At 41.0% G+C, this 16099-nt stretch overlaps 1 protein-coding gene across 5 annotated transcripts in view; it reads left to right on the forward strand.

The window, feature by feature from the left end:
• ATRN (attractin) overlaps positions 1–16099 on the forward strand; it is a 187505-nt gene that overhangs the window by 102478 nt on the left and 68928 nt on the right. For all 5 annotated transcript variants that reach the window (XM_058432761.1, XM_032143129.2, XM_058432758.1 and 2 more), the window contains 7 exons: positions 2835–3055; positions 5969–6090; positions 6994–7132; positions 8728–8918; positions 12288–12507; positions 14044–14229; positions 14794–15027. In XM_058432761.1, the coding sequence (XP_058288744.1) occupies positions 2835–3055; positions 5969–6090; positions 6994–7132; positions 8728–8918; positions 12288–12507; positions 14044–14229; positions 14794–15027 (1313 nt within the window). The remainder of the gene's footprint in view (positions 1–2834; positions 3056–5968; positions 6091–6993; positions 7133–8727; positions 8919–12287; positions 12508–14043; positions 14230–14793; positions 15028–16099) is intronic.

The raw sequence follows: 16099 nt of genomic DNA on the forward strand, positions 1-16099 counted from the left end.
TGTTCTTTAATATCTCTCAGTGTCCATTCAGTGTTTATATCTCCTAATTGTCTCAATTTTTTTTTTAATGTTTAGGTTTTAGGGTACATGTGCACAATTTGCAGGTTTGTTACATATGTATCCATGTGCCATGTTGTTTTGCTGCACCCGTTAACTCGTCATTTAGCATTAGGTATATCTCCTAATGCTGTCCCTCCCCCCTCCCCCCACCCCACAACAGTCCCCGAAGTGTGATGTTCAAGTTTAGTTTGTTCAACTCAGAATCCAAATAAGATCCATATGTTACAATTGGTTAAAATGTCTCTGAAGTTTCTTTTGATCTGTAGAGACCCCATCCATAATTTTCCCCCTTACTTGTTAAAGAGACTGGGTTGTCTGTCCTGTAGAGTTTCCCGTAGTCCAGATTTTGATTATTGTATCCTGGGCTTTCATATAATATATTGGTCTCTCTCCTAAACTTCCTACAAATTAACTTGATCAGATTCACTTCAGTATCTTGGCAAGATCACTTCATAAGTTTATTTCTTTCCCTTTGTTTACCAATTTTCAAAATAATGTACTAATTTCTTAGCATTGTCCAAAGATGACAAATTTAGGTTTTTTTTTTTTTTTTTTCAGGGGATGGGAGATGTGTATCATTATGAACTCATGGATTTAAAAATATTTCATGTGTTTTAATCTCTTGTAGTTTGTGTTTTTATTAAATTTCAAACATTTTCCATCTTTAGCCAGTGAGGGCATCTTTATGTTAGCTTTTGAGTTTATCTGATACTACCCTAGTCTCCTTTTCTTTCCAGTATAACAAGATCTGCTTGACTCATTGTGAACGGTTCTTCATCCAGACATGAGATTAGGTTTTTCTCTAAAAAGTTCTAGTTTTTAAGGGGTGACAGGAGGGAGAAAGAATGGTTTTTAAATACGCACAATCTAAGCACTAGTTGTATTCATTGCTCCTGGGTTGGCTATTGTTTCTAGGTTTTTTAAGAAGGCAGGTTAAAGAGAAACTGTGGTGTTCTTCTTTTTAAAAAGGAAAATGAATTATTTGTGCACATTGGCGTGTTTGACCTTCTTGTTCCCTCGATAGATAAATGGCTACATTGTTTGAATACTTTTCTCTGCGTTCCATTTTTTCCCCCACATAACAGTATATACTGGTGCTCACTCCATAGACGTATGTAGAAATTTTCCTCATGACTTTTACATCTGCCTAATATTTCCATTATGTGAATGTATTATAGTTTGTCACATCCCCAACTGATGGACATTTGGGGCTGTTTGAGTCTTTTGCTATTATCATTAACCCATTTATGCCTAGTGTTCCATTATTGGAATGATAAGCTTGTGGGAGTTATTTATATCCTGCTGCTCAAGGTCATCCCTAAGGTCTGATTTTTCACAAAAAAATATTGCCCTCTGGCATAAGTGGGTTAATGCTGTAGTGAATAGCCTCATGTACTTCTTTTTGTATTTTTGCTATTCTATCTTTGTGCTAGACTTCTAGAAATGTGATTTCAGGTTCAAAAAGTAAATGCAAAGTTTTGTTAGAGCTTGCCAAATCCCTCTGTAGGCTGCACCATTTTACATGCCCAGCAGTAGTGTGTGAGAGTGCCTTTTGCCCCATAGTCTCATCAATCCATATATTGTCAATTTTTTGTGCTTTTTTTTTTGTTTTTTTTTTGCTAGTCTTATAGGTGAGAAATGCTACCTCATTGTAGTTTTAATTCGCATTTTTCTCACACTGAAATTAGAGCATCTTCTCATATGTTTAAGGTCATTTGCATTTTTTTCTCTGCAAACTGGCTGAAGCCCCCCTCTATGTTAGGGATAGTCCTTTACCTATAACATAGCTTGTAAATCTTTTTTTCGTAGCATATCATTTGTTTTTTTTACTTTGCTTATAGCATTATTTCCACGTAAAATGTCTTTTTAATTCATATGACCAGATTTTTCAATCTTCTTTTCCCCTACCTTCTGGATTTTAAGTCAGTTTTTTTTCACCCTCAGGTTATAGAGAAATTCACCCATTCTTCTGCTGCTTGTGTGTTTTGTTTTTTTCAGAAGATGCTCTGATCCATGTGGAATTTATCCCAGAATATAGAGAAATAGATTCAATTTTTTTTATATGTTTAGTTATCTTGATACCATTTACTAAAAAGACCATCTTTTCCCACTAATGTAAGATGCCACTTTTACTGTGTACTAAATGTACATGTGTGCTTTTATCTGTTTATGATTGGGCTCATATTCATGTACCAGTATGACACAACTTTAATTACAGAAGCTTTTACCTGTGCTTTAAATTTGTACATTTTTATTTTTAATATTTAAAAAATGAAGATATAGAATTGCTGTTTAGCATTAAAAGATGTGAGCATATCCTGACACTAAAATTTTCCGGTGACTCATGGTTAGAAGTCACCAGGCTATCATGAGAACTTTTTAATACAGTAGCTATGATGAGGAGGCAGCTTATTGGAACTATTCTGGGTGTGTTATAGGCCAGGATGAAAGGATGGAATTTGGAAAGGAAGGGAATAAGAATGTTTTTTAAGACCTTGAAAAATAATTTCTTAGAAGACTTATGATATGTAAGATTTGTTTGAAGATTGTCTGTAAAAAGTGTATCATGGTAGCTGGATGTGGTGGTGTGTGCCTGTAGTCCCAGCTACTCAGGAGGCTGAGGCGAGAGGATCTCTTGAGCCCAGGAGTTTGAGACCAGCCTAGGCAACAGAGTAAGATCCTGTCTTTTAAAAAAAAAAAAAAAAAAAAAAAGTATAGCATGCAATTGTTATCTGAGTCTCTGGTAAATTTCTTCTCTCCCTTTTTCCTCTTAGCACCATGTATGTGTTCGGTGGTTTCAATAGTCTCCTCCTCAGTGACATCCTGGTATTCACCTCGGAACAGTGTGATGCGCATTGGAGTGAAGCCGCTTGTTTAGCAGCAGGACCTGGTATCCGGTGTGTGTGGGACACAGGGTCGTCTCAGTGTATCTCGTGGGCGCTGGCAACTGATGAACAAGAAGAAAAGTTAAAATCAGAATGTTTTTCCAAAAGAAGTATGCTTTTTTTTCTCTACTTAGATTTTAATGAATTTGAGACCTCATTTTATCTGAATTGTGAAAGAACTTAGCATATGTATACTTTTTATGTTCACCTTATTATCCAAAATTATTCAGTAATAACTTGTACAAAGTGTTTTTGGATATTTGAAAATTGGTTAGTAAACATCTCGGATGGGAACATGCCATGTGGCTCCTGGAAGCTGTCTGCGAGTGATAGAGACATAACCTTCTTGGCATTGCATAGGCTTTGCGTACTGACCCCAGATTCTGGCTGCAGTTGCTTTGAGGCAGTGCCATCCAGTAGAACTTTATTTTTGATGATGGAAATGTTCTGTGTCTGGACTGTCCCGATATGGTAGCCACTAGCCACACGGGCTATCAGATACTTGAAATGTAGCTAGTATGACTGAAGAACTGCATTTTTAATTTAATTTTAATTTAAAAGACATTTGTGCTTACTGGCTACTATATTGGATGCAGATCTAACATTAAGGATGAAATTAGGAGAGTCAGCCCAGAAAAGCCATGTTGAAGTAAATTGTTTTGGTGGAGAGAGGGAGAGCTGCTGTCCTTGCAAGGTATTTTTGTCTAGCTTCTCCAGTTGGATACAACAGTGATATCAAGACAGACAGTTACTGAGGATGGGCGATGATCCCTGCTTCTAGAACCTCCCGTCATGTTTTCCAAGCTGTTTTCTTCCTTCTGCCTGCTTTGCTTCTTGTCTTATATTGCTGTGACATAGAGCACAATGCAGTACAGTGAAGCAATATATTAAAAAGTTCTTTTTTATTTTATTTTATTTATTTATTTATTTTGAGACGGAGTCTCTGTCGCTCAGGCTTGAGTACAGCAGTGTGATCTCAGCTCACTACAACCTCCGCCTCCCAGGTTCAAGTGATTCTCATGCCTCAGCCTGTAATCCTCGAGTAGCTGGGATTACAGTCACCTGCCACCATGTCCGGCTAGTTTTTGTATTTTTAGTAGAGACAGGGTTTTACCATGTTGGCCAGGCTGGTCTGGAACTCTTGACCTCAAGTGATCTGCCTGCCTCGGCCTCCCAAAGTGTTGGGATTATAGGCATGAGCTACTGTGCATGGCCAGAAAGTTCTTTAAAAGTAAAAATGTTGTCTCTACATCAATTAATTTAAAGTATGTTGGCTGAATTTCTTACTAGTAGGATTGGTGTTGCAGTTAACTTGAGAGTTATGATGCATAGAAGCAGCTTTCATTCCTGGGATGCTGCTCCAAGTTAAACTTTTCATGAACATAAATTCTCAGTAAGAACACCCAGGGCCGGCCACAGGGGCTCATGCCTGCAGTCCTAGCACTTTGGGAGGCTGAGGCACGGGGATCGCTTGAGCCCAGGAGTTCAAGACTAGCCTGGGTAACATAGTGAGACCCTGTCTCTACCAAAAACACAAAAATTAGCCATTCATGGGCGTGGTGGTGCACGCCTGTAGTCCCAGCTACTAGGGTGGCTGAGGCAAGAGGGCTTGAGCCCAGGATGTTGAAGCTGCAGTGAGGCATGAGTGTGCCACTGCACTCCAGCCTGGGTGACAGAATGAGATTCTGTCTCAAAAAGAAAAAAACAAAAACAGAAACAAAAAAACAGGCCACCCAGGCAACCCACTCAGGTTCATCGGTGGGCTGGTGGGTGCTGGAGAACCAAGATTACCAGAACTTAGCAGGGTTAGCTCGTCTCTTGAAAGGGATAAAATCAGTGAAATAGTTAATTTTTAAACCAAATTTTAAAAGTTCAAATTAAATGTGCATGTTTATAGGAAATAGTGTTGAATTACCTTAGGTGTTTATATCAACCCATTTGCTGTCATCTCACCTGAGACTTCAGTTCCCTGTTTCACCCCACTTTCTGGGTGGGCCCAATCCTTGGGATAATGACCAGGACAGGAAGAGCAGCCTAAGGAGCCAACTGCTGGGGTCTTTGTGAGGGTGGCACCTGCCTTTTCCTGTTTGTGAATTCCCCCATGTGCCATGTCCACGAGATGGTTGAACAGATGAGACAACATGGTTGTGCAGCTTCTCTTTTTTTTTTTCTGAGACAGTCTCACTCTGTAGCCCAGGCTAGAGTGCAGTGGTGCAATTTCAGCTCACTGCAACCTCCGCCTCCCAGGTCCTGATTCAAGCAGTTCTCCTGCCTCAGCCTCCTGAGTAGCTGGGATTACAGGAACGCGCCACTATGGCCAGCTAATTTTTCTATTTTTAGTAGAGACGGGGTTTCACCATGTTGGCTAGGCTGGTCTTGAATTCCTGACCTCGTGATCCGCCCGCCTCGGCCTCCCAAAGTGCTGGGATTACAGGCGTGAGCCACCGCGCCCGGCTGTGCAGCTTCTCTTTTCTAGAGTCAACAGGAGATGCAGCAGGTCTGTAGTAGTCCAGAAGTTCTCAAACTTGCACTCTTGAATTTACATGTATGTACAAAATGCAGCTCAGCCTAATGCCTCCTGTGCAGTTCTGTGGTGCTGCCTACTTCCTGTGCCCAAATTAGCCTTGCATTTATAACTAGGAGGAATGACTTGGTATCCTACAATATTTTGGCTCCTGGACTTCTTTGGTGTTCATTCTATTACTAGTTGTTTTTTTTTTCTTGGAAGGAAAAGTATTCAAAGAGCCAGAATTTACTTTCATTATATCTTACAGTTGTTAAATTAGCCTGTCCTTGTTTTCACTTTCTGTGTACTTCTTTCTTTGGGGTACAAAACAGTGTTTCTTTAGATTGTCTATTTCTAAATATTATTTTAACCAGAACATACCAAATATATTTTCCTGCCAGTTTCATTCTTCATTTTACTTCTTAACCATTGTTACGATTTTTTTTTTTTTAACTTCGGTCTCAGATTGTGCTCAACTGAAGTTGTCCCAGTTGATGAGATTTTCTTTTCTTTGTAGCTCTTGACCATGACAGATGTGACCAGCACACAGATTGTTACAGCTGTACAGCCAACACCAATGATTGCCACTGGTGCAATGACCATTGTGTCCCCAGGAACCACAGCTGCTCGGAAAGCCAGGTCAGAGGCTGTTTCTTAAGGATTTCAGAAAAATCCTAATTTGTCATAGGTTTAGCTTTTGTAGTATATATGGTATAAATAATGGCCCAGAGTTACTTTTCAAATGGGTTTCTATTTGGATTTTATTCTCCCTGAGGTTTTCCTTTAGGAAGAGATGTTCTGTATATTCCAAGGGTCCTACTAGCCCTGGGAATTTGTGTATTGTGTTTTAGAAGAAGGTAGGACTGTTGTCCCTGGGCATGGCTGTGACTAAGCACTGGATCCTTGGTTTGAGGCATCTAATAGTGACCTCACTTTACCAGTGCCAGGTTTTGATAAAGTTAGGGTTTGAGACTGAGAGTGAGTCAGGTGTATAGCGGCCCATATTGAACTGTGGAAATGACAGACTTTGCAAAATCTCCTTGTTTTATATCTTGGTTTGGCATAATCTCACTGCTCATCATATATAGATTTTTAAATTTAAGTTATAAGATGACCCAGGCTTTTATAGTTTTTGACAGCTTACAAGACTTTTTTTTTGTCAGTCTCATGCAGTTCATAAAATAGAAAACTTTCAGACTTTTGAAGTGAGCATTTGAAAAGCATCAAGTTCAACATTCCCATTTTACAGATGAGCAAGTTGAGGCATGGTGTTTAAAAGAGTGGGCTGCTTCCTTGCCAGTTAAAAGCATGTCCTTGAGCAGAACATTCCATTGCAGTGTTCCCACTGCAGAGCTACTGCAACTTATCTATCTATCTATCTATCTATCTATCTATCTATCTATCTATCTATCTATCTAATCTATCTATCTATCTGCAGTTTGCTTCCTCAATTAGATTTTGTTGTCTATAGTATCCTGTTGGTCCTCACCATAAGTTCTCTCTGTGGATACAAGAGAAAAGCTTTTGTCCACTGTGTTCTAGATCTCCATTTTTAGGTATGAGAATTGCCCCAAGGATAACCCCATGTACTACTGTAACAAGAAGACCAGCTGCAGGAGCTGTGCTCTGGACCAGAACTGCCAGTGGGAGCCCCGGAATCAGGAGTGCATTGCCCTGCCCGGTAGGCCTTGCAGGGTCATCTTGGTGTGTGTGGGTCCAATACTTCACCCCGCTTGCCCCAACACTGTGCAGCCTAGGTTGAACCTAGCAGAGGGGAAAAGCTAATTCTGTCCATTCATCCCCCACAGCAGTATTATGGGATTTTTTGTTTTTAACTAAAATACAGTTGTTAAGTATTTGCTCCTACTGTCCTTTGAAATAAAGTGAAACATCCTTCGCTGCTCTGTAGAATTGAGTCACAGCTTGGTTCTGTATCACTGAGGCTGCTCCTTGTCTCTTTCCCATCCACCTTTGATAACCTGGGACTAGACCATGATGTCTCAGCAGCCAGTCTGCTGAGCACTTTATGGAGAGTACTTCTTATTAACCACTGGGATTTAATTGTTGGCGCCTGCTAATGGGCCTTCTCTGAGAAAGAGGGGATAGATACTTCTGTCAGCAGCACCTTTTAGGGGTGATCTCCAGCCCTGAAAACCTCAATATATCCTACTTCTGAGGTTCAGGATGATTAATTCAGGGCCTGAGACCAGCCAGCCATGATTGAACCACTGTGATATATTTGGACCAGGATGGTCCAGGAAGGGGAACTTTCTTGTCTCTGCACAACATCTGAGCTTGTTCAGGGAAGTTGGTTTGGACCAGGCCCTTTTTGAATGTCCCTTGGAAGTTTTTGATTCAGCTTGCAGAGTGGGACTCTTTTCTATATCTCAGTGTGTCTCAAATTTTAAGGTACAGTAAAAGACCTGGGAATCTTGCGAAAGGCATATTCTGGTGCAAGTGTGGGGTGGGGCCTAGAGTGTGCATTTTATCTAGTCGACTGCTACACTGTGAGGAGCAAGTCTTTGTCTGTTCTTAAATGATCTCTTTCCCATGGTACCTTTCTTTTATCTCAGTGACTGTTACTGTTAATGAACATTGTTGCTGTCTCCGAAGTACTTTGGTTCTGGTGAAGTTGCTTTGTTCTTTCATTGTCTTCCAGGAAGCATTCATAGCTTCTGTGCAGTACCTTGTGTGGGTTCAGGATGATCACAGGTAGCAGATTACAAGCTTGCCTTGTATGCTATAGCCATATCACTTGGGTTGTTTCTCAAGAAGGACCTTCTCACCTTGCTTTTGGGATGCTTTGTACACTTGATTGTACCTTCCACCTGATGATATGAAAACAGTGCAGCTTTTGGAGACTATAGATCTGTTAATTCCTTGATGCATTTCCATTGTTGCAGTTTTTACTCCAGCTCTCCGATATACATATTCATTTGTCTGCTCTTCACTTAGGATTTTCATTTGCTTTCTAATTGTTCTTCAGAAGGAAGTGTACCAGTCTAATATTGGCACCAAACTGGTATTTTCCTCTAAGACATAGGATAAGTGGCCTCAGAATATGCTTTTTAGGATCCGGGAAATATCACTAGTAAACATTTTAAAATTCTTGTATTCTGCATTTGGTCCTTAATAATGTGTCAGAGGCTCCCACATCCTAATGAAGTACCTAGAATTTAAATAAGAAAGGCCATTTCGGTATTCAATAATTTGAACTCATAGTAGTTTTGTCTGATTTCTAAAACTCTTTTTTTTCTCTTTTCCCCTTAATGAAAGAAAATATCTGTGGCATTGGCTGGCATTTGGTTGGAAACTCATGTTTGAAAATTACTACTGCCAAGGAGAATTATGACAATGCTAAATTGTTCTGTAGGAACCACAATGCCCTTTTGGCTTCTCTTACAACCCAGAAGAAGGTAGAATTTGTTCTTAAGCAGCTGCGAATAATGCAGTCATCTCAGAGCATGGTGAGTTAAAATCCTCAAAACTTAATTTTCTGGTATCCACCTTTCTACCAAGGGCATGACTGCAGCTTGCATGTGGAAGGCTGTGGATACGTGTGATGTGCTTGGCAAGAAGGGGAGTGCTGGTGAACGCAGCCTGAGGGAATGTGGGTTTGTGCTGTCAGAGTCTCTTCCTCTTAAAATTTTTGATACTTTGTATATATAAGATCTATGAATAATTATATGGGGAATGAATTGTAACATGTATATGTGTACATAATCTGGTGACATCAGTAGATGATTTCATACCTGTTTTACCTCTGGATTCTGGTAGGGGAGAAAGAGAGGTCACTGATAATTAGCTAGGTTGGATTAAGCCACCTGAGTTCCTTGGAGTTAAGGTATTATAATAGTGCATAAGACTGTATAATTACCACTAAGAAATGTACATCTCAGCCAGATGCAGTGGCTCACACCTGTAATCCCAGCACTTTGGGAGGCTGAGGCAGGTGGATCGCCTGAGGTCAGGAGTTCAAGACCAGCCTGACCAATATGGTGAAACCCCGTCTCTACTAAAAATACAAAAATTAGCCAGGCATGGTGGCATGCGCCTGTAGTCCCAGCTACTCAGGAGGCTGAGGCAGGAGAATTGTTTGAACCCAGGAGGTGGAGGTTGCAGTGAGCCGAGATTGCACCACTGCACTCCAGCCTGGGCGACAGAGCGATACTCCATCTCAAAACAAAAAAAGAACAACAACAACAAAAAAAGAAATGTACGTCTCCTTGGGTCTTTCATAGCCCAGCCATCTCAAAAGAAGAGAGCACCTTCTTGTCAAGAGTTTCTAAGCCCAGAAAGGCTCCAGGTTCTTTGCCTGTCCACCCAGTGCTCTCAGGGAGCTTATGGTCGATACTCCATGATCACGTTTTGTCATTTTTAGTCCAGAGTCATAAATTGTGATCCTACCCTCAGTTAAGTAGACTCATAGAACAAAGCTCTTTCAGCAGTTTTAGCTGTGGTACAGAAACATTTAGTGGAAATGCTCTTACCAAGCAGGGAGGAGTTGAGGGCAACACTTCCTTGGGTACAGCCTTCTTCATGTGAAGGTATGGAAATGTGGCCTGGGTCTTGGCTGCCTGTGGCCTCTGTGTACCACCTATAGGGCCATTCTGAGACTGGTAGGAGGTGCCCTGTATTTACTTTTCTCCAATTAGTCCCTTTTTTCGGTGCAACTTAGATAGGGTATGGACACTCAAACATTGGTGATATATTCTTAGTGTGTTTACCTCAGGCTACTGTGACCACATTTGGTATTTCATAATATTTTGATAGCTTTTTCAGATTTCAGAATCTCCATTGGTGACTGTCTCTGTTGTTTCTCTTTCCATGTCCAAATGTGGGTCTCTTCCACATTCTATCCTTGGCTGGCAGCTGACCTTTCCCATAGTCATTCACTCCCTCAGAAAATGGATGGCACCCAGCTTTGCTTATTACCCTGGCATCTCTAACAATGACTCTCAAGTCTACAGAAGTTAAAAGGGTTCAACCAGGTGGCCACAGATACACTTCTGGTACCCTTTCTCTCTTCCTTAGGTTTTCTAACTCTAAACATTTCTGGATATTCTAATCTGCTGTGGCCACGTTTATGAAACAGAAATTCACAGTCTTAATGATAAGACTGACAGATGAGAGACAACTGAAGTGTAATGTCCTTCCACAGCTATACCTCTAGATGTAGCCCAGTTGGTAGAGCCCAGATTTTTATGGAAAAACAAGAAAGGGCACCTAACCTAACCTTTAGGACAGAGACTGCCTGGTAGAAAGCTGGAAGGAGGTGACCCCTGAAGGTGAGAAGGAGTGAATTAGGATGTCGAAGAGGGAAGGGCTTCCTGTGCATTAATTAGTGCCCCCATCTGTGAGATGTAGAGGGAGATGATTAAGGGAGTGGCTCTTTGAGTGAGCTGCAGGTAAGTTTGCATGGTTGGCTGCAGGCTGGATGGGAGGGGATTTTTATAGTTGAGCCTCAAGAAGGAACCAAGGCCAGACCCTGCGAGGTCATGGCTACAATAGTAATGGATTTGAATTTTATCATGAAGGCAAAGAAATTATTGAAGGGCCTTTAAAAAGTATTTTTAATTTTCTTTCTTTTGGATCTATTTATTTTTTAGGTCTTTTAGTAGGCATGTATATTTTTTCCTCTCAAAAATGGAAATAGGCTGGGTGTGGTGGCTCATGCCTGTAATCCCAGCACTTTGGGAGGCCAATGAGGGAGGATTGCTTGAGCCCAGGAGTTCAAGACTAGCCTGGGCAACATAGGGAGACCCCATCTCTACAAAAAGTTTTTTTAAAAAATTAGCTGGGCATGATAGTGGCACATACTTGTAGTTCCAGCTACTTGGGAGGCTGAGGCAAGAGGGTTGCTTGAGCCCAGGGGTTTGAGGCTGTAGTGAGCCATGATCATGTCACTGCACTCCAGCATGGGCAACAGAGCGAGACCCTGTCTCAAAAGAAAACAAAGGGAGGGAAATACAGGATATCTTTTGTTTTATAACTACCAAAATTAGGAATACTTACCATTTCTTGGCTAAACTTTATATTTTGATTTTTAAAACTTGTTAAAAATTGCAATGAGGAGGAAATTTCAGGAGAGCAGAAGACAGACTGTCCCAGATGTCACTGTCCTATTATTCCCTATAAAATCCAGTGCCAGGATAGATGAATGGATAAAGCAAATGTGGTATAAGTTGACTATCCCGTATCTAAAATGCTTTGGACAAGGAGTGTTTCGAATTTTAGAATATTTGCATTATACTAACCAGTTCAGCATCCCCAATCTGGAAATCCAAAATGCTCTAGTGAACATTTTTCTTCAGCATCCATCATGTTGGCACTCAAAAAGTTTTAGATTTTGGAGTGTTTTGGATTTCAGATTAGGGATACTCAACCTGTGTTTGGGGGTAGCCATCTCTTCCTATAGACATTTCAGAACTTAAATACTGCTTTGCTATAATTTCTGTGAATTTTTGATATATTATCTTCTCTGAGCTACATTTTTATCCTTTATAAAATGGCCATATTGAAGTGATGATCTATCCTAATCTACCATGGCTGAGTCGAGGGATAAAGAGGTTTTCCTGTGTCTGTGGGGTATACTTAACTTCGTGGTTTTTATCTAGAAGCTTGTTTTGGTCAAGATGTTGGTTATATTCAGGCCAGGCACAGGGGCTCATGCCTGTAATCTCAACACTTTGGGAGGCCAAGGTGGGAGGATTGCTTGAGCTCAGGAGTTTGAAACCAGGCAGGGTAACATGGCAAGACTCCATCTCCAAAATTTAAATTAAAAAAAAAAAAAAAGATACTAGTTGTATTCATAATTGTGTCTCTTTTGCCTTTAGTCCAAGCTCACCTTAACACCATGGGTCGGCCTTCGGAAGATCAATGTGTCCTACTGGTGCTGGGAAGATATGTCCCCATTTACAAATAGTTTACTACAGTGGATGCCATCTGAGCCCAGCGATGCTGGATTCTGTGGAATTTTATCAGAACCCAGTACTCGGGGACTGAAGGCTGCAACCTGCATCAACCCACTCAATGGTAGCGTCTGTGAAAGGCCTGGTAAGTTCACAGGTGAATTAGGTGGTATTCAGAGTTTATTGTGAGAGAAACCATAGGAGGCATAGTTCATTGCTGAGATGCACGAAGTAGTCATGAAAACAGATGAAGTATTGATTTCAAGCATGCAAAGAAGAGTATAACCCAGATTTCAGAAGCAGAAGGAAATATTCTGGGACCCTGAATAGTTTTAATTATAAGCAAAACCAAAAATAACTAACACTACTCAAAGAAACTGATATTCTAATTAACAATGAGATTGATAGGTTTATTGACCAGAAAAAGTATTGAGAATTGCTCTGAAAAGCAAATTTATTGGTGTTGGCAGAGAAATGCTGTGGAAGAAAAAACAAAAAAGGAAAATAAAAGCAAAGAAAAGATGAGTAAAGCAAGCAAGTCACTGCAGGGACAGTGTTCAGAAAGGTAGTGTCAACAGAGAGAAAAGTGATGAGAGCAGTTCTGTAAGCGAGGACAGAAGCAACCCAGAACTGCGCGAAAGCTGTGGGAGAGTACTGAGCGGACAGGCACTCGGAATAGCTTCCCAGCTTTCAGTCTCTCTGGGCTACATTTCGGCTAACTAAAGGCAGGCCCAGGGGTAGCTGCTGCAGCATAAAGACAACCCAAAATAAGCCTCCTCCTCCTGCAGAGGGACTCACAAGCAGTCGGTGGAATTGTGGGTTGTTTTGGGAGGCTGGACTCCATTTGCATTGTGTCCAGTTTTGGGAAAGTAATTTGAGGAATTACAGAGGTGTAGAAGAGAATTCATAGCATTGTAGATTTCTAAATATTGATTTCTAAACTTCTCTAGGGGAGCTGCCCAGCAGCCTTTCAGAATTCTGAATCCTTTGGTGAACTTAATGAATGCTGTGGACCTTCTTCCCTCCAAAATTGCAAACATGAGATTTTACATATTCAAGTGGATTGTAAAACCCCTAAAGTTCATCCTGGGTCCCCAAATTCTAAGGGGCTTACAGCCCTACTTTTATGGAAAGATTCACTGTTTCCTCATCTTTGTCCTTAATGCTCTTTGAAAAGAAAATTTATTTTTTCCACAAGTGTGTAAATACACTTGACTAAACAGTACTTGATGACTTTTATTGTTTTCTATTTTCTCTCATTTAATTGATTTCATGGCACATTAATGGGTCATCACCCACATTTGAAAAGTCTTGGCTGGGCACAGTGGCTCACACCTGTAATCCCAGCACTTTAGGAGGCCAAAACGGGTGGATCACAAGGTCAAGATATCGAGACCATCCTGGCTAACATAGTGAAACCCCATCTCTACTAAAAATACAAAAAATTAGCCAGACATGATGACGCGTGCCTGTAGTCCCAGCTACTTGGGGGGCTGACACAGGAGAATCACTTGAACCGAGGAAGCGGAGGTTGCAGTGAGCCGAGATTGTGCCACTGCACTCTAGCCTGGAGACAGAGTGAGACTCTGTCTCAAAAAAAAAAAAAGAAAAGAAAGAAAGGTCTTTGACCTTAGCAGACATGGTGGGAGCTCTAAGTGTCTCTCTTGGGTTTCATTCCCAGCAAACCACAGTGCCAAGCAGTGCCGGACACCATGTGCCTTGAGGACAGCATGTGGAGATTGCACCAGCGGCAGCTCTGAGTGCATGTGGTGCAGCAACATGAAGCAGTGTGTGGACTCCAATGCCTACGTGGCCTCCTTCCCTTTCGGCCAGTGTATGGAATGGTATACAATGAGCACCTGCCCCCGTAAGTGAAAAAGGGAGCCCTAGGCACTTATGCATGCCCTCTGTATAGGCAACAACTCAGCCATGAGGCTGTGCTGTCAAGCCTCTGAACATTTTAGAAACAAGACTGGACAGGACCTCTGCTCAAACCTGACCAGAGACTGCCATCGAGACGTTGCTGCCTATTGAGAACCTTCATACAGAATCAGGCACATTGACAGTAAATAAATGTAGGATAGATCACAGAGTACAGAAATAACTTGTCCAACTTCGTATTGCTCAATCCATGTAATATCTCCATATCTGAATTTCCTAATTTGTGAAGTAAATGCTTTCCAATAGATAACCTCTAAGGTCCCTTTTGCCTTCAACATCCTGGGATTGAGAGAGGAGGGAAGGGTCATCTCTGTTATGTATTGGGCAAAATACTGGGCTCTTTACATTCCTTATCTCTTTTAAATAAGCAAGACAGAATAGTATTTTTGACTCAAGCCAGTTGAATAGTCTGTTAAAGAAAAATGTAATTTAAATACAGTGAATTCAGATCTACCTGTGATAGTCAATTGCAACTTTTTTTTTTTAATAGCTGAAAATTGTTCAGGCTACTGTACCTGCAGTCATTGCTTGGAGCAACCAGGCTGTGGCTGGTGTACTGATCCCAGCAATACTGGCAAAGGGAAATGCATAGAGGGTTCCTATAAAGGACCGGTGAAGATGCCTTCGCAAGCCCCTACAGGAAATTTCTATCCACAGCCCCTGCTCAATTCCAGCATGTGTCTAGAGGACAGCAGATACAACTGGTCTTTCATTCACTGTCCAGGTAAGATGCCTTGCATATCCAAATTCAAGTGTTTCACTACCGATTTATGAAGAATAAAACCTTGAAAGCTACGTTGTGTATATGTAACTCCCTCCCCTCAGCCCCTTCCCTTCCTCCTAATGGTTGGTACAAGGAGGAATAGACCAGAAGCTGGTCCAAGGCCTGACCTGGACCTGCTGGGAGTGGTGGTGGGTTCCTAAGAAACCAATTCTAAGAAATTGGCCTTTGATTCAGACTTGAAGTGACCACTCAGCAGTGTGTCTGTGGGCTTCTAGAACAATTGGGAGAGGCTGGGCTGGTGCAAAGACTCCTCAGAGATTAGGGGTCAAGAACTTCTCTAAGAGCCTGTCAGATAGTGCCATTGACAACAGGGCTCTTTGTGAGGACTTTGTAAGGGAAAGTCCACTGTAAACAAAGCTAAAAGGGCAGAGACAGACCGGGAGAAAATACCTGCACTGTATGTAACAACTGATGATCATCCAGAGTATATAAACTCCCACCCTCCGGGGAAAAAATAAGAAGCTAAATGTGAACCCAACAGAAAAAGTGGTTATTGGAGATAAAGAAGCCATTCTCAGAAAAGGAAATAGAACAGGAAAATGTAAACTAACACCGGGAACCAATTTTTTGTCTACTAAACTGGATCAAATTTTCTGTGTTCCCTTTTTTCCATACTAAGATATGGGGGACCTGCAATTCTATTTTTAATCCACTAGGAGTTAACTTTTTAACGAAATATTTAAATCTCTGCTTTTTCATTAATATCAAGAATATATCTGGTAAAATGAAAACCCAGAGAATGGAAGAAAATATTTGCAAAGTATATATCTAGTAAGAATCTAATGTCCAGAACACGTAACTCTTAAAACTCAACAATAGAAAGACAGCCCAATTAAGAAATGGATAAAGGATTTAAATAGACATATGTCCAGAGAAGAAATACAAATGGCCAATAAGCACATGAAAAGATAATATCATTCATCATTACCAAGAAATGCAAGTCAAAGCCACAATGAGATACCACTTTACACCCACTGAGATGGCTGTAATCAGTAAAACAGGTAATAACAAG

This window comes from Hylobates moloch, unplaced genomic scaffold (assembly GCF_009828535.3).
Source record: "Hylobates moloch isolate HMO894 unplaced genomic scaffold, HMol_V3 SCAFFOLD_21, whole genome shotgun sequence".
Taxonomy (NCBI): Eukaryota; Metazoa; Chordata; class Mammalia; order Primates; family Hylobatidae; genus Hylobates; species Hylobates moloch.